The sequence below is a fragment of the Heloderma suspectum genome, chromosome 1, assembly GCF_057233095.1.
Source record: "Heloderma suspectum isolate Gila_16-S chromosome 1, 16-S_ref, whole genome shotgun sequence".
Classification (NCBI taxonomy): Eukaryota; Metazoa; Chordata; class Lepidosauria; order Squamata; family Helodermatidae; genus Heloderma; species Heloderma suspectum.
Window position 1 is genome coordinate 206421940 of NC_139458.1, and position 27995 is coordinate 206449934.

General features: G+C 40.2%; 1 protein-coding gene across 2 annotated transcripts; it reads right to left on the reverse strand.

Annotated features, from left to right (window-relative positions):
* Positions 1 to 7: 7 nt before the first annotated feature.
* On the reverse strand, positions 8 to 27989 carry SF3B1 (splicing factor 3b subunit 1). 2 transcript variants are annotated; one of them, XM_084816733.1, is made up of 25 exons: positions 27940 to 27989; positions 19981 to 20147; positions 19631 to 19732; positions 18535 to 18649; positions 16657 to 16736; positions 15501 to 15668; positions 13921 to 14158; positions 13053 to 13265; positions 12497 to 12618; positions 11136 to 11333; positions 10939 to 11040; positions 10389 to 10568; positions 9406 to 9492; positions 8713 to 8983; positions 7370 to 7515; positions 7136 to 7282; positions 6519 to 6644; positions 5432 to 5653; positions 4639 to 4821; positions 4446 to 4557; positions 4232 to 4352; positions 3781 to 3912; positions 3048 to 3320; positions 1582 to 1798; positions 8 to 636 (listed from the first exon to the last, which is right to left on the reverse strand). In XM_084816733.1, the coding sequence occupies exons 1-25, from the start codon at positions 27965 to 27967 to the stop codon at positions 478 to 480; spliced, it is 3909 nt and encodes a 1302-aa protein (XP_084672859.1). In that variant the 5' UTR covers positions 27968 to 27989; the 3' UTR covers positions 8 to 477. The 2 variants fall into 2 exon arrangements, with proteins under 2 accessions (XP_084672859.1, XP_084672867.1); XM_084816741.1 differs by lacking the exons at positions 19631 to 19732; positions 19981 to 20147; positions 27940 to 27989 and having other exon boundaries at positions 17057 to 18539.
* Positions 27990 to 27995: the final 6 nt, after the last annotated feature.

Consider the following 27995-nt stretch of genomic DNA (forward strand, 5'->3'; position numbering starts at 1 on the left):
AAATGCGAACATTTCTCTTATTTATTCAAAAGCTAGGGTATGACAAAGAGGGTTAAAATGTAGTATGCCACCTTTTTACATAAACTGCTTGACGATCTATCAGAGACCAGTTAACATGTCTCCCTGTCCAAAAATGCTCAAACACACACATAACCATTAATATTTTATACACAAATGTTTATTTCTCAAATAAACAGCCCCTTTAAACACAAGGAATGGTATCTAAATCCTCATCAAGATGAATCCAAAATGAAATCTTTCCAGTACTCTGTGTAATCACTGTGTTCTTGGTCACTACTGGCTTTAACATCAAAATCAACAAGGACATGTTATTTAAAAATCATGCTACTGGATTTCTAAGTTCTGCCTCTGATCCGTTCTATGGTGATCTGCAGCGTCTTAAAAATTGTACATCACCAGTTCTGAACCATGTGTGGAATAGCTGTGTACTGAACACAAAACAAATGAGAAATAAGATTACAAGACATAATCGAGTTCATAACGAATGTAGGTGTTCTTTTCATCATTGTAGATTCGTGGATAATGTGCTATTAGAGCATCCTGTGAACCAATGTAGATGGAGTTATAGATCTTCCAATACACATCTCTGACTTTTCTGGCAGGGTGAAACAAACCCTAGGAAAATAAAATAAGGGGGAAATAGTTTATCCATAGGAAGTCAGAACCCTAGCTGCATTGCAAAGATGTTCACAACTAGATCTATACATTCTGGGGGATTTTGCCTACCCCCCTTCTCTCCCCCCAGTAAGACTGCAAGCCATTCAAATTCAGAGTTTGCATAGTGGAGCACAAGGAAGGGAGGGGATTGCCCAAAGCCACACCACCAATGTATATGCCCTCACATGGACCCACAGAGCTCCTGAATTGCTGTCATTCCCTTTTCAGCTTGGTTACAATACAAATCAAATATTGCACAGATTAGTGGAAAATAGTCACAAATGTATCAAGACTCTCTCAATCCTTTGCTCCAGGACAGGTTACCAGGAATGAGTCATGTCCTAATAAAAAGATCTCCTCTGTTGAAAGTTTTCTAGCAGTTATTCTATCACTAAGAATTAATCCTAGTAGTTGTTTCAATATTTGAAAATTCTCCTACCTTCTTTTGACTGGGGAAGGCAATGGCAAACCACCCTGCTATAGTCTGCCACGAAAACGCAAGCGGCGTCCCTCTAGGAGTCTGTAATGACCCGGTGCTTGCACAGGAGGAACCTTTCCTTTCCTTTTCCTACCTTCTTTATCTGTATACACTCATGTAAAATTTAACTAAACTATTTTGTTGCCTAACTTAGTTATTACTTAGGCAAATTTATAATTTTTATTCATGGGAGTTATCGAGGAGATACTCTATTTAGAAAAATTCTGATAGAGGAAGAATTTATACTTTCCTATACCATTATTTCCCCTCTGCAGAAGTAACATACATACAAATGGATTCCTATGAATCAGAACTGCAACGGGGGACAACAACGACATTCAATTAAATGTTTATTCTCCATCCACTCAATTAATGATTGTTTTCTGCTCACACACAAGCCCATGCAGACATTCAAGGAAGTTTACCTGTAAACAATACTGCAACATCCGACAGGGTCCAATAGCAACCCTCAGGCCCTCCAGTGCTCCCATAACTGCTTGGATGACGTGAGGTGATGTTTCAAACACGTTGGGCCACACGTAGTTTAACAAGTGATTCAGAGAGTCTTCACAGCCAAAGCCATAGACCCCAAGAGACATATGCTGTACTACAGCACTAGCTGTTTGTCTGTGAACAAGGTCCCTGAAAAGGAAATTGCATAGGCAAGTTTAGTAGTTTGCTCCCTATTAATGTTTCTGGTCACACATTTTGCTTTCACAGAACATGCACTTCTACAACATGAATATAGGTTGAAAGTTAACTTATTTTAGTAAGATATGGTCCCTCATTATCAAAATACTGTTGTCCATCCTCTTGTTTCCTGCCTACTATCCTTATCAATTGATTCAATTATGTATGTTTGGGAGAGAACTGTAGTTTTGTCTTATTCATTTTACATATTTCTATGTTCCTTCTCCATTTCAAAGTCTTCAGCATCAAGCCAAATTAAAGTCAACAGTTCCAACAATAAATCAAATAACTCTATTATAATATAGAAAAGGAAGCAGAACAAAAGGAGCAATGTTCAGTAAAACAGCAATCAGTAAGGTAAAACAGCATACTCTTGGTAAGACAACAAGATAGTAAATTGGTAGTTGTTTAAGCATTAGAAGCCCTGGAGAATAAAATGGTCCTAACATGGCATTTAAATGATAGTAATGTTGGCAGCTCCCTGATTTCTCTGGTGAGGCTTTCACAAATCCCTTTTTCCCAGACACTACTTGCCTAATTGTCTGAGGTTTGAGTCACCCAGAGAAACATTAAACAGGAGAAGGTAGTCTTTCAAATATGCCATTCTCAAGCCATGAAACTGTGCTCACACAGAGATGGATAACCAGCGTAGACCTTGCTCAAAAAGGGGAGGTTAGTGACAGGCCAAGAGCCGGAAAATTGTATGGGTCCAAGGAGGGCCCATACAACACGTTAATCAACCAAGAAACACAAATCAGTGATAGGCTGCACCTCTCCAATCACCAGCTTTTCCAGCCAGAACATATAAGTGAAATTTATTCAAGTAATGTGATAACTGCTTAAAACTGTTAGTCTATGTGTATGTAGAAGTCCATAAGGCAGGGTGCACATATCACTCTCCAACACAAGGAAAAGCACTTGAGATCTAGGAGGATCAATAGTCACACCCTGCCTCTCTTTCTCCCAACACTAGTCATCCACACAGGCTATTTATAGTTAAGCTAATTTATTATAGTTAATATTTTAGAAATGCTTTTAGAAATAATTTTGTTTGTTTTATATACAGATAGCAGATCAGTTTATGGTTTTTCCATTTAAAGTGATCTCTACTTCTGAGGAGAATTTGCCGCTACCTAACAAAAGAGGAACATCCAAGGAAACAAAGTAGTGCGGTTCATTGTAGAAGGGGGAAAAACCTTACCTGTCCATTAAAGCATCTTCAAGCAATGGGGTTACAGCATAAATGTAGTCCTTTCCCATTTCTCCAATATATTCAAAGAGGAAGGAAAGAGATTTTAATACGCCATTCTGGACATTCAATTCTGGAACTCTGTATTCGTTCATGAGCGCAGGCAGTACTGTGAAAGGGGAGCAGGTTTCAGCTACAATAGCTATTGCTACCGTAGTACATACTCTGTTTTGTCTTTCTTGTACTTTCAAATTATTTAGCAGTGTTGCCAGCACATCATGGGGTCTGGAATAGGATGAAGCAGAAAAATCAGTAAGCAACCGTGACAGCAATTAGAAATCAACTTACTTGCTAAAGTGCAGCCAGAGTACTAACTTGTATTAGTGTTTTTTTTTAAAGCAAGTTCCCAAGCACTTCACTAAACTATGCTCTCATTCTATTTTTGCAGTTTCTATGCTCTGATTCTGCCTTCAGACCACACACAGGTGAGACCAAAATCCATTCTGGCTCAGATCATGCACATTAGGAGCATTCTGTATAAATGCCCATCCATGTAATCCTGACTTAAAAACCAAAAACAAAACCTGAGCTAGATGCAACGTCTAAACAAACTAATCATGTCTCATCTGTAAAAATCTTCCTCATAGCTTGTGGATTTAATAGCTCAAAATGATAGCTCAGCATTAACTTTCCATTCTCCATTTCAAAGAAAGTCAGACACACAGTATTGGAACTACATACTTACCCAATAGCTTTAGCAATATAACCAAATGTGTTCACAGTTGCTCTTCGAATAGCTTTCTTATGGGCTTTTAACAACTCCAGCAGTTCAAAGCAGATCCTCATCCATTCCCTTGCAGAAACGTATTCTGCCCCCCTGGATAAACAAGCAAAAGTTTTTTTCTTTAGCTAAATTGGAACATTTTTCTGCAAACATCTAGACTTATTAACATATAGAAATGCACTATTTACTTAGGATAAAAAATAGAACTAAGACTTATGGCAATGAGTGCAAAAGCAATGGTAGTAGGCAGATGGCATATGTAAAAGTACCTTATACATCACAAACTTGCAGATTTCATTAATTGTGCACTGGTATATCTTTAATTTGTTTTAAATGACTACCTCCCTTAACTATTTATACAACATGCTCTAGCATTTTATAGTGTTAAGTGAAATAGTGCAAATCAGTTTACCTATCTGCAATACGTCCAACCAGGTCAATACAATTCTCCTGCACTTTTTCATGCCTGTTCTTCAAAATAGGTGTGAGTCTTGGCAGCAGGTCTTTAATTGGAGGAGTCATTTTGTGCATACCTATGTTATGCAGAAAAGGATAACTTAAGTCTCAAATGCTATCTTCCAAATTAAAAACTCATTCCAAATTAAAAATATTAAATTCACACCTACCTATAACATTCACAATGGCTTTAAGTGCTCCTAGAATACTGCCCAATACTTCAGGATATTCTTCACCCAGGTACTCATACAACACTACACCTAAGTGTCCCATCAATTTTTCCTAGGACCAAAAAAAGAAGCTTATAATCCAATGCCTCTAGACTAAAAGCAATATTTACAAAAAAATCAGAAAAATAAATACCTCTTGACAAGTCTTCATGACAACTGCAGTACGAGATATCAGATCAGCAGCTTGTTGTCTTACTTTGGCCGATTTGTTGTTCAAACGCCACAAAACTGTACCACAGATCTGGGGCAAGTATGGTTTAACTCGCTTGCCGAGAGCATTGACTACAGTACCAAAACCATTCAACATCACAGAGTCCTACCAAAAAGTTATAAAATACAGTATGTTAGTATTTTCCTATCACCAACATTGTACATTGTTTGACTTTAGTAATTCTTTTTGCTACATTGTGACAAGGTCAAATCCTAGCTTGTCTTCATCTCTGATGAAGCAAGCAGAATGATAATTATTAGCATGGTACTCCTACACCATGTTAGCAGAATTATGGACAAAAAGGAGAAAAGTCTACAAAGCTGGTTCCAGCCCCACAAATGGAGACAGATCAATAATTCTCAGCTGACAGCTGCTTAGCAGGGACATACTGAAGTGGGAGTAACTGAGGGAGTATTATTTGTATGATGGGAACCTCAGTATCAGCACCTTCTAAAGCAAGAGCAGGGCAAGAACAAACAGAGGAAGGACTAAATGGATACAGCCTGGATGCTCTTTCCTTCCACCCAAAAAGATGGAATGGTGCTGATTATCGGTTGAGGCTGTGAAGAAATTAGTGCTTCGACTCAGTTTAGGCATGGCCACTAACAAAAGACATCACAACCCTCTCATACTCACACACACTCAATATATCACTATTTAGTGCTCATTATTCTAACCTAAGGCCAAAATAAATATTATGAGTGTATTCATATACCTCTGTGGTCTGCTCTTGGAAGGCATACAGGATGCCATCAATAAGTTGTTCTTCCAGCTTGTGGTCAATATCAGCTGCACCCAGATTCCCCATGATCTTTTCAATGGTCTCCATAACCATTTTTCTGTACTGCTCAGCTTCATCTTTCAGATCATCCACTATCCTGGAAATAATTTCTGCTGCCCCAACTTTGTTCGCAAGCTCCACAGTTGTGTCAACTAACTGTAATGTACACACAAAAAATGTTTGAACAAGCAAGCAATGACCAGTTTACAAACTTAGTTTGAAAGTGACAAGATAAAGATAATTTCCATTCTTTTCCCAAAGAGAAGCAAATTTATATTTTAGGGATAAAAGGAGCTTTTGGGTGAGCATTAAAAAAAAACATGTTTTAGAGGTTGTCAGTAAGCAGTCTGTCTAGAAATTCAGGATTGCTATCAGTATGGAAGAAGCCATGTAGCTTATTTTGACTCTTTCAACTGATTCTACGTGGATGACTTACAACCCAATCCTATGCATGTTTCCTTGGAAGTAATTACTACTACATTCAATGGGGCTTACTCTCAGAAGTGTGCATATGATTGCATCCGTAAAATAGCATTTCTAGTGGCAAAATCTGAAACTGAAACCAGGATACTGAGAACAACTGTGCAGCTTTAGTTTTGGTTATAAAACTGTTTAAATGATTCCAAATAGTTTGATCTAAGAAAGGCTGTGTCTAGGGGGCTCTTTCAGAAGCTCAAAGCTATATAATCATCATCATCATCAACAACAGTCTCCTAAATGAACATTTTCCTTGTAGTCATGGTACTATCCTACTAATGCATGAAAATAATAACTGAAACAGAGAAGATCTGAGCAAACACTGAATAAGCTATCAATCTCCTGGCAACCTGAGTTTGTATGAAATCTTGCACTATTCTACTGTAGAGGTTTAGTTTCCTACATCTTCCACTAATCGATCCAGATTTAGCATTAAAGATATCTTCTAAAATTGCTTTACACTTACAAATCACAGTACTCCAAAGTATTATATTAAATCCACAAAACTATTTGAATCTACTTTTCAGCTAAAAGCCAGCAGTACCTGTCTGTAATTTCTCCTGTCCAGTGCCATTCTGTGCTGCCAGAAGTGCTTGAAAAATGGGGGCAAAATCTCTGTTTTAATGTAGTTTGCTTCGACACCATCTGTCCCACAACACTGTTTTACTACCTGGAAAAAGACAAACAGCCAGTATGAATCACCCATTTCGCCAGAAGAAAAAAAGGTTAAGCCACAAGTTGCATTATGCACCCATTTCAAAAGGACAAAATGATCTAGAAAAGCATTAAACTCATGTATTACAGCTAGTTAAGAACATGACCCAGGAAGCTCTCAGTTCAAAGCTTAGCTCAACCGTGAACTCTCTTGGCTAACCTTAAGGAAGCACAGTGCCTTAACACACTATGGGGAGAATTCTGGCCTACTTTTTAGCATTAATGTTAGATGGATACGAAGCACTTAAACTCTCAAGATAAAGTGCAATATAAATGCTAGGTATTATGCTTATTTTTAAATGAAGTTGACTTGAACCTTTTTATCAGTTACCAAAAAAAGACAAATATTCCTTCCATCACCTTTTCCTAACCTGTGTGTAACTCTCTCTTTAAAGCCTCAATTAACAATTTGCACTTACAAGACTTACACCACATATATTTGCATACCTTCAAGACAATCTTTTTCATTTCTTCATCAGGAGATTGGAACTCTCTGATAAGGATTAGCATTACTTCCCTGGTATAGTAGTTGGCATACTCTGCATCCATAAGTGGAATAAGATACCCAATAGCTTTCAAAAAAGCAGCCAGACCCTAATGATACATAAATATGTGATTACAATAAAGAATATCCTGACATCTTCTCTTAAATATGAGCTGACTGAGAGAACTCAGACTTACTTTTCCTCTGTGTTGACGTATCCCCTTCCACAGGGGCTTTAGAACAGAGTCAAAGGATTCTATACCATAGGGAGTTGCTGCCTCAGCTAAAGCAGCAATAGCTAAAGCACTGATGGTGCGTACTTTCTGCTGCTCATCCACCAAGCCTGCAAAACAAATACATTGCTTATTCTGTCTTTCAGAGCCCCAACTGAAGCAAATCAACAGCTATCAGAACACAAGAACATCCTGGATTTGATCCAGATTTGCTCTTCTGTGAATAGAAGGGCTCCTTCTGTTCATGGAAGGGACCAAGATCCAGTGGAGGCTTCCACTGGAGGGGGATAGGGAAGAGAAGGAATGATTTCCACTAATCCCCCCTTCCACTTGTAGCCCCCAGCACCACCTTCCACATTGTTCTGGAGGGTTCCAGGGCAGCTTTTTTTGGGAGCACAGGGGAAACGGGTGAAAATCGCCTTCCCCCTTCCTTCAGCAAGAGTCCTGTGGGCAGCACTCCAAACATTAGCAATATGGATCAAACCCACACCTTAGTAATTTGGATCAAAATAAATTAGAATGTTCACTTTCTACTCCCCTTGATGTTTTAGGCATATAATTCAATATTCATGTTAAAATATATCTGAGATTTATACATCCAGCTCCAATGAGCGAGTCATAAAGACCTTAACACATCAATGAGCATCCCAATGCCACAGCCTAATGCAGTGGTAGTAAGCCTTTGATCAAATGTGCCAACATTTTAGTTGGAAATCAAGATACTGCCACTCTAGTATGCAGTATTACAGGATTCCTCACCCACCCTAGTGTGCTTTTGCCTCTAGTTTATTAAACTGGTGAAGAGGCAGTAGTGCAGCACAGAAGAGGTAAGCAGGATTGGACTGCTGACCTTGCTACAGCCTCTGATCCTAGACCAACACAGCCTTCCAACCTGTGCTACCCACACTGCAGGCTAATCTACTTACGTACCGGAATGAAAGGGTAAAAAATGATCTCAGTAAGATTAATTTTACAACAAAAAGTAAAAAGTGAAGGATTCTCTTCACCATTAAGCACACAATGCATTGATATGCTAGGTCTGAATCACCCGGTATACTGCAACAGTCAGTCTGCACACTTCACAGATGGAAAGCTATAGCTAACCTTTATGTTGCAAGTACTCAAAAGTTCTTCCCTCCACATTTTGCTTTAAATTCAACAGACTTTACTTCTCAAAGTGAAAATAAAAAATGCTTGATTTGCATTAAATTGTTATATGGTTCATTAATTATCATTCGATGTAAACAAATAAACTCCCCTGCTACAGAACTTCAGGATTGTGAAGTTATTTTAAATAAGACACTTACCATGCTCAATAATTTCAACCAGACTCCTGAGATGAGGTAAAATTGCACAGCCCATAAGAATAGCAATTTGCTGCACAATCTTGATACCCGTGTGTCTGGCTTGCCAGGACTTCTTGCTTTTACACACAGCTTTCAAAAAGGGCAACAGAGATGGAATGCCCAAAGCAGAGGCAACAACAGCAAAGGCTCGAGCTGTTGTGTTACGAACGTATTCATCCATGTTATCAATATCAGGTCGCATGGTGGAGATCATGGTTGCCAGACCAGCTGCCTGAAGGATAAAAGGAGCAAGCAGTCTGTCACTGTAAACATGCACTAAGAGCTATAAAAATCTATATTCTATGTCACAGACTATAGCTCCACAGAATGGAGTTCCAGCTGGCACTTCAGCTAGGGACCAATTATGCTCCAATGTCATCTGGCCCATGAAAGGGGAAGTTCATTTGGTCCCCACCCCAAAACTGTCCTCCCCCATCCCCCACCGTTTTCTATGTTCTGACAACACTGGTTTCCTTTCAATCCCAAAATACAGCTTAAAGTAACATTATCTTGTTTGTAATAAGTGTGGCCACTGTATGCTTACATGAAAGCTAACTTAAATTTCGTACAACCAGCTGACATCTTTCCCATGCTTCCAGGTCAATCTCTGCTAACATTAGCATAATTTATTAGAAAGAACATGTGGTGTATTACCTTAGCCAAGTTGGAAATAATTTCTCTGCCTTCCACTCTGGCATAGTAGTCCTCATCAATCAGTAATGGTTCAATGACCACAAGAATCTGAAAGAGGTTTAAGAAAAGTTAAAAATGCATATCTGATGCAAATACAACTTTAAAATTGTGTTAACTCCAATAGCCCTAGGCCCAAGAACAGACTGCATTTTACTTAAAGGCTGCATGGTTTTAACTCCAGAGAAAAGTATTTTTGTCCTCTATATTCAATCCATACTAAAATCTGGAAGCAGAAATGGTATTTAGCAACGTTATAGCTGCACCGACAGGAACATAGGGACATTAGTTAACCATCCGGAATTCCAAATTTAAAGGATTTTTTTTAATAGGGCACCACATATCTATGGAAGACATCTGAATACTGACTACCCAGCCTTTAATGAGACAGTGGCCTGGTTCGCATAGAGCACAAGTCTCAGGCTTGCATGCTCCCCCCTCCTCCGCCTGCACAGCCAGAAGGAGAAATAGACTGATTCCATTTCACTTACTCCAACTTCTGCCTTGTTGTTACTTATGAACCAGCAATCATAGCTTAAGACTAATTCTAGTCAATTGCTAAACAAGCCAACAATAAACCCTGGCTTGTTTTGCTGGGTTGTTTAACAAAATAGTTAAATTTTAAAACACAATTCCTGCTTTCTTTGTAACAAGCCAGGAAATGGGGAAAGTGGAACAGAATCATATTCCTCTTCCTAGCCACGTGGGAGGAGGGGAGGGGACAGCGCATGAGCCTGAAGCTTCCAAATGTTTGCACACACAATGCTAAATCCTAGCTTTGTGTTGATATGTGAACATGGCCTAGTGTTCTTCTATACTTAATTGCATGAAGAATATAAATAGTTACAGCTACAAGCCTACAACACATTTTTTAATATATACATTATGGGCTTCTGATAAAGTGCAAAAAAGGTAAAATGAAAGTATTGAATTTCACTGAAACAAACCTTGTGCACATATGGTCGGACCAAGTCATCTAATTTATATAAGATTCTGTCAATAACTTTGACAAGCAAATGGCGTTCTTGATCTTCAAGAGTTGGTGACATCAGCAGGGGTAAAATCTGATTGAAAAGTGGGCCTGCTCCAAATTCACGAGCTTTATCAGTAATCTGTCGCAATGCAGCCTACAGAAGCAGAAAAACATAGCATAATATTAATATAGTTTGTTCTATCTATTCTAAAGCATAGTGAATCAAAATAGCCTTAATGTAAAGAGATGAGTTTCTATGACATTTTAATACATTACCACCCTCTTAGGTAGAGAATATTTTTGAAATGATCTTATGATTTGGGAGGTAGAAAATTGCTTTTTGTTTTTTTTAATACAGCTGTGGTAAGAACAGGTTATAAAATGAGCATATACAAGGTAAAAGCAGAAAGTAGTAAACAAAGCAAACAAAAAACTATGCTCCAATGTCATCTGGCCTATTTAAGTGAGCAACAATACTGTAGGTAAGGGAGAAGAACATCAGATATGGAAGTGGGCTACCTTACCTTTCTCATTGGAGGGGTGCCATTCTTGATCTTCAAAAGCAATTTCATTATTTTTCTCTCTTTCTGTTCCTCTGGACTAAGAGTTGATTCATCAACATCAACCTGCAATTGTTTATAAACATATTGGTTAACACAGATTTACTTCAACTTCCACACAGTGTAAGACAACAAACGACACTATCAAACCAAAATCTCACCAGCAGCTTATCGAAGTATTGTATGTCATCTGGTTTTAGGAAAGGAAGATTTCCTGAGGGCTGGTCATTGACACTCTTCATGGTCCTATCTTCTGTTTGCATATGGAATCCAGTCATACCACCCAGAGGTGTGGGAGTTGCTGTAAGTTTACGAGCTGGAGTACGAATAGGGACATAACCAGCTGGAGGAGGAAGAACCTACATGGAAAGATAAGTATTTAAACCAATTATAAGAGATCGAAACATTTCAGCTGTTAAAAAACAAACCAATAGCTATGAGTTAAGCCAGGAATAATTTCAATTTTCAGACTAGAAACAGCAACTGGCAGTCACAAGCTGGCCAAGCTGCATATGAGGAGCTGCTTCTGAATCAGCCGGCACCATCTTTTCCCTCCCCTACCCCCATCCCAGAGCTTCTTGAAGCTTCCCCAGACACCTTCTTGAGTGTTATTATTTAAGCACTGGGAAGTGTGAGGTGCTGCCAGCCAGCTCCCAAGTCTTGTGCAACTCACATGCACTGCATTTAGCTTGGGCTACACTCTTTCCTAACAAGACCCAGTTCCAGGTTCAGACATCATGATTAACAACACAGGGACAAAGCATCCCTGAGTTGTTTAGCTGCTCCCGCTGGCAGGAGGAACCAAGCAGGAGCAATCGAGCTGCATGTATTAGCACGCTGGCTCATTCATGACAAACCAGGTGTTTTTTTTAAATTTGGTTGCCCTTGCATGGGAACCAGGCCCCTAAAACCATTCCTGCTATATTTTTAAAGTAAAATTATAAATTATTACTTTTGGTACAACCACAAGAATGATTAAGTTACTATGAGCAGAGAGGAAACATCAGCATACACACTATTTAAACATAGATAAGGCTGCAGTCCCTGAACAAAGCTCTCATGTGGCACTGAAAGTTTCACTTCCACAAACCTCCCTGTACAAGGAACCATCACTGAAATCAGGAAGTTCCTTTGGGCAAAATCTAAAAATATACTGCAATCTTTTAAGAGACTGATTATTTCTCATAGATGTTGCACACTAAAAATAAAATATTGAGCTACCCCAAACCTTACATAAGTGGACTTCCACTCATACAGTGTGAGTTTCCTTTCCCCTCCTGCGCCCTGCATGCTCTCCAAATCTGCTCTGGAGAACAGATCTGGGGGACTGAAGGGAGGAGGGGGCATTTGATCTTGTCAGTGGTTTCTGTCCTGCTGGTGGAAGGGCACCACTGGGTACAACCCATTAACTTGATGCCTGTTAGTGAAGTAAGAGCTACCAGAATATGTACACATTATAGTTGGGGAAAACATTCTGCTCATTGATGCAAACTGCATGAAATGGTTTGGGCTTATTACTTACCCTATATCCCTCAGGAAACATGGCATCCAGTTCTTCATCAGAAAGGGGTCTATTTCTCTCATCTATTTCTCTCTCCCATCGCCATGCTTGGAGCTGTTCAGGAGTCATGCTCATTATGTGACCTAAATTGGAACCAACAGAATATGCTGTTTTCTACATGAAAGAACATCCCTGTTGAAATGTATGAAGGACCTTGAGCCAAGACATCTCTTTCATATTCAACTTACACAAACAACTGTCACATTCCAATTATTTAATATGATATATACAGCTGTGGAACTCCTTTTAGCAGCCCTGTATGTCATTTCAATAATAAGCAGAGTATGCTTGAAAACTGGGTTTTTATTTTATTTGACTGCTATTGAGTTTCAGTGAAGAGAGCTGTCTAGCACAAATACGTAATATGTTAACATATTAGAAAGCATGGTAATTCAACAGGAACAGGCAGAGGTTGCAATCCTAAATATACATACTTGCAAGATGGTTCCTTGTAATATCTAGAACTTACTTCCAAATAAACATGGTTAGCCTTGGGCCGTTAACCAATCAAACATACCTGGTGTAGGGGTTGCCATGTTCATAGCTGGTGTTCCAATTGGTGTTTTGCCAGGTGTTAACACAGGAGTGCTCCCACCCATCTGGCTTGCAGGTGTTTCATCCCAGCGTGATTTTCTTTTACTTGCTCCAGGGGTTGGTGTTTCACCAATGGAATCGCCACCTCGATCAGTACGAGGAGTTTCAGCCCAACCACTCCCATGCCCAGGAGTATCTAGAAAACAAAATCCAACCATCTCAAACTGAACTGAGTGCACAAATAGAGACAATCCATTCTCAAAGTGAAAGCTCAGTGCAGCTTTCAAAAAACTTTACAGAACTCACACCTACCTGCCCCCCGCTCCCAGCTTGAAATGTAGTAATACCACTATTGACACATAAAGCAAGCAAAGCTATATTAGATATACATGGCTTTGCTGGGTCACTGCAATCCTCACATTAGTTTTAATTTCAAGGACTGTGATTTAGAGGGCCTGTAGATATTCTGTGGAAGTTCTTTTCTTCGCTTGGACAAAAGAATCTCATGAACAGTTGAAATTCTCCTTACTTTCAACAGTAAGTGATAAGTGATATGGGAGACTTTGAGAAATACATATCCAGAAATCACTTGCATGTGCAGAACTATTTGAGATTCTTTGGAATTTGGCCAAGGTTTTTTTTTTTTTTTTAAATCTCAACCAACAAGCAAATAACAGGTTAATGGGATAAGATGGAAACTCATGGTTCCTGAACACATAATTTTCAAACCAGCACATCAGATAAAAGCTAGATTACATCCAAAAGCAGGAAAAATCCACTGAAAGTTACACAGATGTTACTGACACCCATAAACGATTGGAACATCCTTGATTCTATTCCAAGAAGAATACCTCTTTCTGTTTTGGGAGTTTCATCCCATCGATTTTTCCGTGCACTGGAAGTTGCACCTCCATGGCCTGGTGTTGCATGACCAGGTGTATCACCACGCCCAGGTGTTGCAGCTCCTGCTGGTGTATGACTGGGAGTTGGGTCCCATATTTTAGAGCCAGGAGTTGCTCCAGGTGTCTCACTACCCTTTGCACGACCAGGTGTTTCATCCCAGCGCAAAGATGGAGTATGTCCAGGGGTCTGAGTAAGACAAAGGTAGTATTATTTTTCTTAGAAGCCTGATGTAGGACTAGTTGCCTATTAAAAAAAACCCTTTGCAGATGGATCTTGGGAGATTCATTTGCCTTAATGATTCTAAGGTTTTCTATATGCTAAGACTGAGCAGTATATATGTTTGAGAGAGGACAAAATGTAGGGCCTAACTACATGTGATAGTGCAATTGTTCATTTTATGCATTTGTGACCTGTTCACAAAGAAAGGATTTACTCTTTACATGATGAATGTGGGAAGGGTGGAGTACCCTTTTCCACCTCCTTACCTCACTGTGCTCTGTTGCTTTAAGCATTTTCTCCCTACCTAGTTCACTTCCTGTATTGGAAGCTGAGCAGGGGGAACATTGCTTAAAGAAGTGGGAGCAGAGTGAGGACATTGGGGGAGATGGGAGGTTCACTCCCCTAAAACTCCTTTTTGGGTAAAGTGTAGATCCATCCCACCTTCCTTTTATTTGTGAACAGCACAGATACATGAACAAAACACACATGGCTGTCCTGTCAGTTATAGTTTGGCCATAATATTAATGATCAGTTCAGTGTGGCCTGCTAAAATGGTATTTAATTACACAGATTTATATACAGTTTTCCAGTAAACTATCAAAGCAGTTAACAAAATTGATAACATCATAAAATATAATAATAAAAGTACAATAAAATAATCACTGGTTAACTACATACTGGCTGGGTCATCCCTCAGGGAAAGCTTGTAGGAAGAGGTTGGTCTTGAGCAGACATCTAAAGATTAAAACTGAATGGATCGGCAAGGGATTCAATTTCAATTATGAAAACTTCAAATCTGCACAAAGCATCATATGAAGAGGAATATTGGACACTTCCAATTTGTAACTGTTAAAAGAGAACCAGGAACCCTTCTTATGCTGTGATTTTAAGATATCTTACTGAAATCGAAATTCACTTAAAACAATTTTCTTTCCAGTAAATCATGATCCAGAGACTGCACACAGCTCCCGCTGCAATTACAGCAGACATAACTCTGAGTGCACGGAGCTCTTCTTTCTACGAAGAAAGAAGAGCTATGAAGAATCCCTGAGTGTGAAATTTCTCTCCTGAATTCACAGGTGTGTATTTGAGCTTGTGGTAATAGGACGGAAGAAGATCGGCCAATGGCAGGCATAATACTTAAGAAGGATCTCATGTAACAGAATTCAAGAAGAAAAAAGGAAAGCTATTTATTTGATCATTTTTTTAAAAATGAGGAGCGCTTAATGACAAGCAATGACACAAACTCTTGTGAAACCTTCTAACACAATTGTTTGAGGCCAAGCATTTGCTATTACTACCACCTTACCTCAGCTTGATCCCAGCTTGATAGCTTCTTCGGTGTGGTACCAGGAGTTTGGTCAGCAGTCTGATCCCAACGCCGTTTGCGTTTTGAAGGTGGCTGGGATGCAGCACCATTGACGACTTTAAGTTCACCAGCCTTGGCCTTTTCTGCTAGTTGCTGCCTAATTTCCCTCTGTTAAAGAGAAAACATTACATTAGTAACTTATTTCTCCAAACTGTCATAAAAAAAATCCACACCTGAGCTAAATAAATATTTTCAAATCTTTTGAACTACACCATTTTTACCTGCATTTTTTTATTTAATCAACATTCCACAGGCTGTTCCTAACTGAACAAAACTTAAAATAAAGGCAGTGGTGTTTACAAGTGACAATGGAATGCATCATAAAGTTCCCAATCTTCCCAACCATGGTTTGCAAGATTGGGAATGGGCTTTGGGCTGGTACACTCATATTCAGTAAGTTACGTCCTCTTTAGTGTAAACCATTATTTGCCATTACATCTGAATTGCCAAATGATGCTTTGTACTTGCCCTTCCAACCAGAATGGCAAGTGTAAAAAAACCCAACCCAAAGGTTTGCACTAGACAGGAACTAACTGAATCTAAGCATGTAAGGGGAGGAGCGGAGGTTCCTGATTCTCCAAACTATGGTTTGGAGGATTGAGATTTTTACATGTGAAATGACCCAGTGACTGTACCCAATACAAACCCCCCTTTTAAAGTATGCTACATATGCAATGTTTTACTATTTTAACTGAATTGCGCTACACCCATATTCTGCTCAGAGAATGTCAACTGCAATCAGGGCTGGAGCCAGGGTTGAGGAAGGCCCTGGCAAACGGCCACCAGGCACCCTCAGTGACTGCTGCCCTTCTGGGGAACTTCCTGGCAGCAGCAGATTGATCTACAGTAGGCAACTGCAGAACACCCACAGTTTAATTTTTCCACAATGCTCTGAAGCAGCATTGCTCAGGGCATTGTGGGAGATTTTAAATGGTGGGTGACTCAGAGATGTCTGCCACCAAGTACAAACACGACAGACAGGTGGGGCCAATGCCCAGGAGGCATCAGCACCACTGGACCCTCAGCGGCTGTCCAACCATGCTGGGTGCTGACTGCAACGATAAAGGTTGATCTTTAGAGTAAGAATTTAACCAACCTCTTCTTTTGTTAAATGTTGTTCACGCATAACATCCATATATGTTCTGGCATTCATTTTAGGATCAGGTGTCTTCCCTCCTGCAGAAGAGAACAGCAACAGGACAGAAGCATAATAAGTACAGGAGATGCAGAAAAGCTGGCTTTTAAAACTGCCCTATTCTAATATTATGTTAGGCCAAAATCAATTAATTTTACTGGTTTGACTGATTTTTTAAAAAAAGATTACATGTATCTTACGTTTATTCACTTTGCTGATCAATTTAACCTGTTTGAACACAAACATAACTACAACAGTTTAAAACAAATATTTTTAAAGGAGATAAGAATGATAAAATGACAGCACAGTTAAGAGTCTTCAGAAGTGATGGGTTCCTGGGTTGCTAATCCGGAATACGTACACTTTCGTGCCTTTGTCTCCATCAGCAGTTCTGACTTCAAGCAGCAGAATAGAAGCCTAGAAAATTATCTCTTTACCATTAGTAACACTTTGGAAAGATATTTATAATCAACACATTACCTTGTTCAAGCTGATAAAGCCTATGTTATCTGACTATGAAACTATTGTAAACCTAGATAATGACTCAAATTGTTTTATCATATAGACCAGCGTATATGTTTGATGAATCTGGACAACCATTCCCAGATTCTCATTTTGTGGAGGCATGTTAAAGGGCTTCACTTTAAGAGCACCCAATTTCTCCCCCCACTGATTCTGATGGTACAATTACAATTGTGAGCTGATTGCAGTAAACTATATCATCATAAGGATACTCACAGGCAAAAAGTTTTTCCACATCCTAAGATATACTAATCTGTACCTTGAATTTATTCTAACTTTAAATATTTTACAGAAGCCCAACTATATAGTAACAAACTTATCAAGGAAGCACTACTCTTTATGTGCAGATTCGCTATACAGGTAGTATAGCATTACTATTTAGGACAAAGTAAAATTCTTAATACATTTTCTATGCTGAAGATGATTGCCCAATTGGCAGTGTCATTCTGACACTAGCTTTGATAGGACTTTCCTTTGGGATACTTTTTCACCATTATCTACACAGGATGTGTTGAACTGCACCCTTAAGAATGCAGACAGGACTGGCATATAGCAGTACTGCTGTAGGAAAGAAATTAAGGACAGTTAGTATGGGCCTGTGAATTCTGACAATACATGTTTATATCAATGACAGTTAAGCAAGTAAAATCCATATCCCTATGAATTCATGCAGGCTGAAATGCTAATTTACAAAAACCTGCAACCAATTATAGTTCTAATCAACAGGTGCTCTAAGGTTACTTGTCAAGCTGACTCACCTGAGGAAAGTTTCCATCAGGCCCACTACTGCCCCTTGCACTGACCTATATTATAAAATCATCAGAACAGACTTGAACTATTAAAAAGTATCAAAGCCTCTTAATGCTACTTTTGCTTCACTTAACTAAACTTCCGAAATAATCAGAATTGAAGAATCAACTGCTCTGATTTGCTAGTTAGCATTTTAAAGGCAGTAATTCTTTTATATTCTAATTTTGGATCTGAAGCGTCTAGTAAGCTGGAAGATTCTTGAGCACTATAATATACAAGTTGCTCAAAGTATAGTATATATCTCACCCAAAGCAAAAAGAAAAGAGAAACCTTTAACCCTTTGTGTTTCTATGGCAATGGCTCATTATTTTCTTGTCCTTCTACCTGGAAAGAAAATCTGTATTACAAAGGATGAACAAAATGACAAACTATGATTTCAACCAACTCTTAAACTTTATAAACTAAAAAATTCCTCAATTTATAAGCATGCCAACAGAAATCAAAGGGCTAAAGACAATTTAGGGAACAAAACTGGTAAGATCCAATGAAAAGGTGAAAATAAGTTACCATCTGCAAAAGGATCAAGACGCTCAGGAGAAATAATCATCATCCGCCTGCGATTTTTGTATTCATCTTCCCTATCGGCAATCTTTTGTGGACGATGTTCAGCAAATGGATCATACTAAAAACCAAGAACACAAAATATGGCTCTCTTGTTATCAAATAGCAATATAAAAAGCTTATTTTTTTGCCAAAGTTCCTGCCCCCACCTCCTTAAAGGAAAAACTCTTATTCACCTATAATTGTGTCATAACACTTACAGACTACTAACCAATAAATTAGGCTGCTCTATAAAAACCAAACCCACTCCCCACAGATTGGAAGAATGATCTGGGACAATCAGTGCAATTTCCCTTTAAAAAACTCTTGTAGCAAGTCCCCAAAATATTTGACAAAACTTGAGGGATTTATCCACTGGATGGGATGGCTACTGGGGGGAAACTCTCAGGAAAATGTGGGTAGGCAGCTGGCATTTCAATTCCACCTCAGATCACAGCACACTTAGCTATTTTCACATTACACTTCTAAATGAATCTAGTTTTACATTAAAAGCCGAAAAACACTGCTCCCCTCAAAAACCTTCTGTCAAAATATATTCTGCTACAACTTAATAAGGAATCCAGCTTCCCTATATCTGGGAATGATTTAAAATACAGCAACATGTTTTCAGGGTCTAAGTCCACAGCTAAGAACAAGCAGTTGACACTCATGTTAATAGTGCATTTCATGCCTGCTATCTTTTATCACATGACTCTGATGTTTGAGAACGACTTTTCTTTGGATTACTTTTTGACTATTATCTTCATAAGCCATGTTAAGCAATACAATTAAATGGTAAAGACAGTGATTAGCTCACAATGAAATTAAATTGCTACACAAAAATCCTGCTATGATTTTTAATACCAAATGAACATGATGAGATGCATGCAAGTTCAATAGTTTGCTTAACAAAGAGTATATATGCCATAAAAATTGCTAGCACAACTCTCAAAATATTGCTAGCACAACTCTCAAAGAATATTTTAGCCTCAACTCCCAGCAGAAACAGGAGTGGAATGCCTCTACCTTTTATTGCATTATACAATGTGCAATTTAAATTTACCTGTTCAGTTGACTGTGGTATGTCATTAAGCAGCGCCACTGGTGCATGGTACCCAGGCTTCTTCTGGCCAAGCAAGCTTGTAGAAGAGTAGTCATCATCATCCTAAACAAACAAAAGGGTTAAAGATTAAACTACACATTCATTTTTGTATTTAAATTCAACGTTCTGGGATTCAAGTCTTTTTAAAAATAAACTTTAAATAGATGCTGTGTGTTAAACTATCTTTAGGGAAGATGGAACTCTCACATGCCTTTTCATTTTCAAGAATATCTGGGATTGCAAATTCTGAAATTTCTACAAAATGATAATTTTAATTTTGATAGTAACTTATGAAAATATATTGTACTTACATCTTCTAGTTCAGTTGCTGCAATTGAAGTTACGTATCCAGCAAACCTGCTGTCACTTCCGCCATAGATCTCTTGATCATAGTATCCCGTAGAATCAAGGCCCACTCCCTGAGCTTCATCAAGGGCAGCTTTTTTGCCTTGAATTTCTCGAATCTGTGCTTCAATATCTGTGAGAAAAGTATCATCACATATCGTTACATATTTCAAAAAAACTAACTGTATAAAGCATGCTCAAAAATGTTTTATGAAGCATTTCTGTAACCTTTATTCTTTAAGGCCTATTCAAATGGAAATCTAGCAATTATCCCGCTAACACATACAGTGAGCTGGTTCACACATAACTCTAACTCATAGGTTATTTAAACCATGGTTTGTTGCCCTACCTAGGGATTGTCTAGCAGATGGTTCAACAAACTATGGTTTGTTTTCTCAATCCCTGGGTTGTTTGTTTCCCTTTTGATAGGGGTATACCTGATAGAGGTGTACAAAATTACGCATGGTGTGGAGGGAAACATTTTCCTCCCTCTCTCATAATACTAGAACCCAGGGCCATCCCATGAAGCTGATTGATGGGAGATTTAGAACAGATAAAAGGAAGTACTTCAGACAGAACATCAAGTACAGAATTCACTTCCATGTACACCAGTTGCTGGGGAACATGGGTGGGATGGTGCTTTTGTACTCATGTCCTACTTGTGGTTTTTTGTGAGCAGCTTGTTGGCCACTGTATGAACAGAATGCTGGACCAGATGGACCCTTACTCTCATCCAGGAGGGCTCGTCATATGTTCTTACATTCCTCCTTTGGCCGCTCCCTCCCTGTATCCCAAATGCCTTTGCGGCACTGTAGTACTGGCATCTAGAGCGGCTAGGTTTTTTTTTAAAAAAACCACTCTTGCTTGTTGCCTCTGAAGCCTGGTGAAACAACCCATTCACGACCCATGGTTTTGGCTTCTAACATAATGACAACCCATGGTTTAGACAACTCAAGAGTTCACAAACCAACATCAAGCTATGGGTTCTCTTTCTGGGTTGTTCGTGGATAAAGTGGTTTGTTAACACACCTAGGTTTGCACAATACAACAAGCCAGAATTCAACAACCCATACCATGGGTTAATGTTATGTGTAAACCCAGCCAGTATATGTAGGAAACTATTAAATAATAATGACTATTATGATCATTCTTTTTTCCTGCACAATATTGGGAGGCAGACCCAACAAACCCTGCAACTACGGCAGCTGTAGGTCTGCTAAAAACACCCAACAAATGCCAACATGCATGAAAGTGCGTGTAGCTACGTTGTTGTTGTTCAGTCGTTCAGTCGTGTCTGACTCTTCGTGACCCCATGGACCATAGCACGCCAGGCCTTCCTGTCCTGCGCTCTCTCCCGGAGTGTGCTCAAGTTCATATTCATTGCATTGGTGATGCTACCTAGCCATCTCATCCTCTGCCGTCCCCTTCTCCTTTTGCCTTCAGTCTTTCCCAGCATCAGGGTCTTTTCCAGAGAGTTTTCTCTTCGCATTAGGTGGCCAAAATATTTGAGCTTCAGCTTCAGTATCTGTCCTTCCAATGAGCACTCAGGGTTGATTTCCTTTAGGATGGACTGATTTGACCTCCTTGCAGTCCAGGGGACTCGTAAGAGTCTTCTCCAGCACCACAGTTCGAAAGCATCAATTCTTCGGCGCTCAGCCTTCCTTATAGTCCAGCTCTCACAGCCATACATTACTACTGGGAAAACCATAGCTTTGATTAGACGGACCTTTGTGGGCAAGGTGATGTCTCTGCTTCTTACTATGCTGTCTAGGTTTGCCATAGCTTTCCTCCCAAGGAGCAAGCGTCTTTTGATTTCATGGCTACAGTCACCGTCTGCGGTGATCTTGGAGCCCAAGAAAGTAAAATCTGTCACTGCTTCCATTTCTTCCCCTTCTATATGCCAGAAAGTGATGGGGCCAGATGCCATGATCTTCGTTTTTTTAATGTTGAGTTTCAAACCAGCTTTTGCACTCTCCTCTTTCACCCTCAACAAGAGGCTCTTGAGATCCTCTTCGCTTTCTGCCATTAGGGTGGTATCGTCTGCATATCGGAGGTTGTTGATAATTCTCCCAGCAATCTTAATTCTGACCTGTGATTCATCCAACCCGGCATTTCTCATGATGTACTCTGCATATAAGTTAAATAAGCAGGGTGACAATATGCAGCCTTGTCGTACTCCTTTCCCAATTTTGAACCAATCGGTTGTTCCATGTCTGGTTCTTACTGTTGCTTCTTGACCCTCGTACAGGTTTCTCAGGAGACAGGTAAGCACCTGCACATAAAACTTTCTCCATAGCCTCGCTTTTGCAGTGCAGCCAAGTCATGTTGCCACATTAATGGGACCAAAGTGATGATATGTAGTCTATATCCCTAGTAAGAATGCCACCCTTTCACCCAGTGCTTGGAGCAGATGCCTCAGAAAAATAGGTACCAGAAAGAATAGTTGCATCACATACACACACAATTCTCTTCAGAAGAGATATTAGAGCAGTTATGGGAACGCATGTGCTTCAAGAAATAAACCTGAATTGCTTCACAATTCACATCCCACAATCATTTGTACTACCTATAATACCACCTTGCAATACAGATAGCTCAGGAGAACTAAACACAAAGAAAATACAGTAATGAGAATGCAGCACAAGCTCATTCCAGTGTTTATATCCAAGCTCATTCCATCATAAAATTCCTGCAGAGCTGTCCCACAAGTGAGCTCTTCTGATAACTTGACCCCAGTTACCTTTCTATTCTTTTACCTTCTGTATTGGACCTATCCATAATTTCACTCCAATGTAAACAATGTGTGTTTTCCTGAAGTAATGAATATGTTGGTATTTAGCTACTGATCCTAGCAATAATACTTCAACAAATGCAAAGATGAAATCCCAGTGATAGCTATTTTGCAGCAAATAAAATATATATTCAACCCAGTCCATTTTGCCAACTGAAGCTCAGTATGTCAACGACTAAGCTTCACATGTTTCCTCCTAAACCCTCCTCTCCATGTTCACTCTCCATATCCATTGGCAAAGCCAACATCCACTCTAATAATCAGGTATCAAGCATTCATTTTCTCTTTGACTCTTCTCGTTCCCTTTATCCCCATATTCAGTCTCACACCAATCACATCACTTCTCCCTTTACAAAGTCATGTCACTTTTCTCTTTATAAAAATGTGTCCTGTCAGCAAGAACTCTGACCCATGCCCTTGTCATCTCTCTCCTTGATTACTGCAGTCTTCTCTTGTCTTTCATTTATCTCATCCTTGCCTACTCATATCTACACAGCATAGAGATGTGAAGGTCTGGAACCCCACCCCCCTTTTCCCGTTTGTTTCCCCCCTCCCAAAACTGGAAAAAAATGAACAGATTTGAATTATGAAATGTTTTCTTTTAGATTTTAAGACAGCGTATTTATATATTGTTACCCAGCCCCTACTCCCCACAAAATGATTTCTAAAAACTATGTAATAAGAACACTTTTACTCAAAGACTAGAAAGGTAGAAGGTCTGAAAATAATGAGGCTATGGGGAAAAATATTTTTTAATCCTCTATGTAAGCTTTCCAGCACAGTTAGATCTTTCATTCGTTATTAAAATGATTGACCTAAAGTATATTTTACTGATAGACATTTATGTTCAGTTTCCCAACATGTGAATAGAGTCACCACTGTGTATTCTTGACAGTAAATGTGCATTCTCGACAACTTGGGTTTTGTTCTATAGAGTCCTGTGTTTCTGATGCAGTAGCAGTCATTTAGTGTAGAGTTAATCTATTCTGCCAATAACTGAGTTTTCTCTTAAAATATGATAATTTTATGAGCAAACTAAGTCATACATAAAATAACTTAGGAACTCCCCAACGTGGTACCTCTGGACTATGTTACCCAGCATTCCTGACCATTAGCCATGCTGCCTGAGGCTGATGGGAGCTGAAGGCCAAAATATCTGGAGGGCATCAGGTTGGGGAAGGCTGTCTTAAAGCAACTAAGTCTTCCCATTATTTCCAAAAAGCAATGTCTGTCTCTAGCCTCTCCAAGTTTTTCCTCCCAATTTCTAATTTTTTCCCACTGGGGGGGAAAAAAAAGGGGGGGGGAGGCTCAGAAAAAAAAGATATAAAAGGGAACTGTCCCCACCACCCAATCCTTCCAATTTTTCCTCAGGTCTTTCCAAGCCCAAGATCTTCACTCTTCCATCTCTACCACTCTCAGCTGTTCAAAGATCTGCTGCTCCCTGAAACAACAACAATACCCTTTCTTACTTGCTGCCCCTTATGCTTGGAACTGCCTCATAGAAGACACTGTGAGGCGACCTCCCTTATTTCTTTCAAACCCTTTCACAAGACTCACCTTTTCCAGGAAGCCTTTGGAAACCCCCCTCATCCCAGTTCCCTAACTCACAGGAAGATAATCATGTGTGTTTCGGATGCTTGGGCCTACAACTCCCATAAGCCCTAGCCAGCATAGCTGATGGTCAGGGATGATGGGAGTTGGTGCCCTCCAAGTGTTTTGGACTATAAGTTACCCACCCTGCCTAATGTAGCTAAGCACATCATTTAAAGAATCACAAATGTCTTTCCCTATTTACTCCTGCCTCCATTCCCCCCTTCCTCTGTTTCCCTGCATCTGTTTTAGATTAGCCCTTTGGTGTAGGGACTGTCAAGCTTGCCATCTATGCAGATGGTGCTGGATAATAAATAATTTCTATAAGTACTGCATGTATTCAGTTATTCTTTTAAAAACATCAACCATTCCAATGGGATGACCACTAACATAGCCCATTAAAATCTGTATAACCTATGCATGCCAAACTCCATTAGATGTCATGAAATGCTCAGTTTTCCCACTGGCCCTGACAGTGGTTTCTGTATGGTCCCATATGCAGTCTTAATTTCCTCACACTTCACCAAAAGGCCCTGCATGTTGCAACGTATTTCATATTACAATTTCTTTGCTGCCCACTTTTCCTTCCTAGTCCCATGAACTCAAGTTGCTCCCTCTTGCACTCAGATCTTATTAAACCTCTTTATACATTCTGAGGAGTCCTGTGTCTAGTCTTTTATTCTTGCATCTCCTTCCCCAAAGAAGTTGTGATCACATGGGTCTCATACATAGTATACCACAAGTACTATGGCTCCAAAATAGTATAACTTTGCCTCACTATTACATACTTCAGAAGTGGGCTTTCCACCCCAAATCATAACCAGCTATTTTACCTTGCACTATTAGCTACACCAGGGGAGGGGAACTTTTTTTCAGGTCAGGGCTGAATTCCATTTTGGATAAACTTTCAAGGCCCATATTCCAGTTGTGGGTGGGGCTGAAAATCTAACTCCCCTCCAATTTATATTAGGAAGCTTGCCTACTCAGAAATAAGCATGAGCAGCATGTTCCCTCACAAGCAAGCAGGGCAAGCCCTACAGGAAGTAGGACTGAATCACTCAGCATCTCCCCAGCCCCTCTGCCTGGAAGGAAAAGCTCTGATCTCCAGTCAGCAACTGACTGGAGATAAATGCTTTCCCCTGCTAAGCACAGAGAAAGGGAGCCTTTTTCAGTGCTAAGCAAGGGAAAACACTTATCTCCAATCAGCTGCTAGCAGAGGGGGCAGGGCCAGAAGCTGCCAGGCTGGATGGGAAACCTCACAGGCTGGAAGTTCCTAATCCCTGAGGTGAACGTTCTGCAAGTATGATGCCACAATTAGTTCATTCTCAAGTAGAAAATGTCCTGGCTCCCTAGAAAGCTTTTTCCATACATATTTGAGAGATTATGCCTTGAAGAGCTTGTCTTCATCAAACAGGTTACCAAGAGAGCATATATAGGGCTAAATCCAACGTTAAGCAAATGAACTACCGATGTGCAATGGGAGTTTTCCTTTTGCTCCTCCCCACTGCATGCCCCCAAATCTGTTGTGGAGGGTTCCCCAACCCCCCAGACCAGATGGGAAGGGCATACACTGAGGACCTGCAGGGAGGAGGGGGAATTCGATCTGGCAGCCGTGTCCCCTTCACTGGTACAATTCGTTGACTGTTAAAATGGACTGATTGCACAACATACTGTTCTAGTTCTGAGGTTCAGTTAATCTAGTATTTTCCAGATCTGCAATGTTATTTTAATAAGTGTATTTCTTAAATAGGGTTGCCTGACTGTGTTGGGAATATGACACAACAGAACTAGGCCTGCCCCAACTGCTGAGAACTTTCTGCCTTGGACAATGGTCAGGAACAATCTAAAATCCATCCTAATGCAAGGCAGGAGAAGTGCGGAGGGAACGATCCCACCGTGCTTCTCCTGCCCTGCACTGGATAGGCGGCCGCCTCAGAGTTTGGAGGCAGCCACCTATCTGCATAGGATTGTGCCCTAGGTGTATTAACACCATAAAGTATACATTGTTTTTACACTATATTACAAGTTTACTGCCATGTGAACTTTACTACACACTGAAATTATGTTAAAAACCCCTTGGACAAAATGCTTTAAAATCATGAACACATAATGGGGAACCCTGGAAGACCTGCATGTTCCTAAGAAAGGTTACAATCGGAAGAACATTTACTTGAACGCAAGTTCCACTGAAATCAATAGGCATTTTTTTCAGCAAATACATTTGGAATGAAATGCAAGTCTCCAAAAGCCACATGCTCAGAGAGCTCTACATTAAAATTGAGCACTGAGCCATTGATGGAAGGAAGTTATAAACCTGCTTAAGGTGGGAAAGGAAGGGAATGCATAGATACACTCCACAGTTATCCTTTTAACTATTATTGTATTTGTGAAAAGTAGTGGAGAATTTTCCCTGCTACATCACGGAACTGAGAATCTGATGGTTTTGTTTTTACACTTATTCTTTGTTGTTTTTACGGTCTATCACTTAGGCAAATAAACATATTACGAATTATTCAGTTACAGCAACTTCACTTCAGGCTTGCCTCTAAACTGCAGTTCTCACATTCAATTTCTTGTTCAATGTCCATGTCTGAAGCATCATTCATCAGATAACTTTTAAACTAAGAAAACCACTTCCTCATCTCTTGTGAAAATATAGATATTTAATCAGGTAGATACTTGATGGACACTAGTTATAACATCAAGTGAAACTGAAAGATGAAGTGCATGTTGGTGTGTGTGTGTCACAACTTCCTCCATGCAGGAAAGCCATCTGCGTGTTTCTCGCAGTAGACCAGTGCGCTTAGAAGAGCAGGCACACAAAAAAGGACGCGCAACACCTTCACAAAGATTGTAGAAAAGCAGCTCTGAACACCCCCCCCTTCTGATGCGCCTTTCTCACCCATATCTCCTGTAGATTTGATAAGTGTGTTTTCCTCGTTGTTATATTGCGTAATGTTAAGCAGTGAAGCCTCCTTGCCCCCGCCTCCATAGGATACAACGGCTTTCGCGGAGGGGGTCAAATGTTAAACGGAAATTATGTGTGAAATTTTGATATCAAATTTGATATAGACACCAAATTATTTCGCGGTTTTATAACGAACAAAAATTCACGTTGTTCCTTCCGCGCGTGCCGGGGGCGAGGGCAGAAGGGGAAGCGACGGCAACACGCCCGAAGGCCTAGTCCACAGCTCATGCCGAGCTCTGGCCTGCAGCACCGCCCGCTTCTCTCTCTCACACACGGACACGGCCGCTCACACGCTTCTTTTGCGGGGCCTTCTCCGGCTCCCACACTGAGCTACGGGGCCGCACAAAATGGGGGAGGGAGCGAGATAAGAGGGCGGAAAGGCTCACGCAGCGACGCCATTACGCGCAGGCCTCGCCCGACCGGGGCGCGGAACGCCGCCTCAAGGCGAACCCTTCCCTTCTGCCCCGACGCAGCCCCTCGGGCGGGCAAGCGAGCGGCCCTGTGAATGGGAACGAGGAGGGGGCGCCGGGTGCGTGTGCCATACGCGAGGCAGAGAAGGCCGTCGCGACATCTTACCTTCGTGAGTCTTGGCGATCTTCGCCATTTTGTGGAGCTCGAACAAACACGCGAGC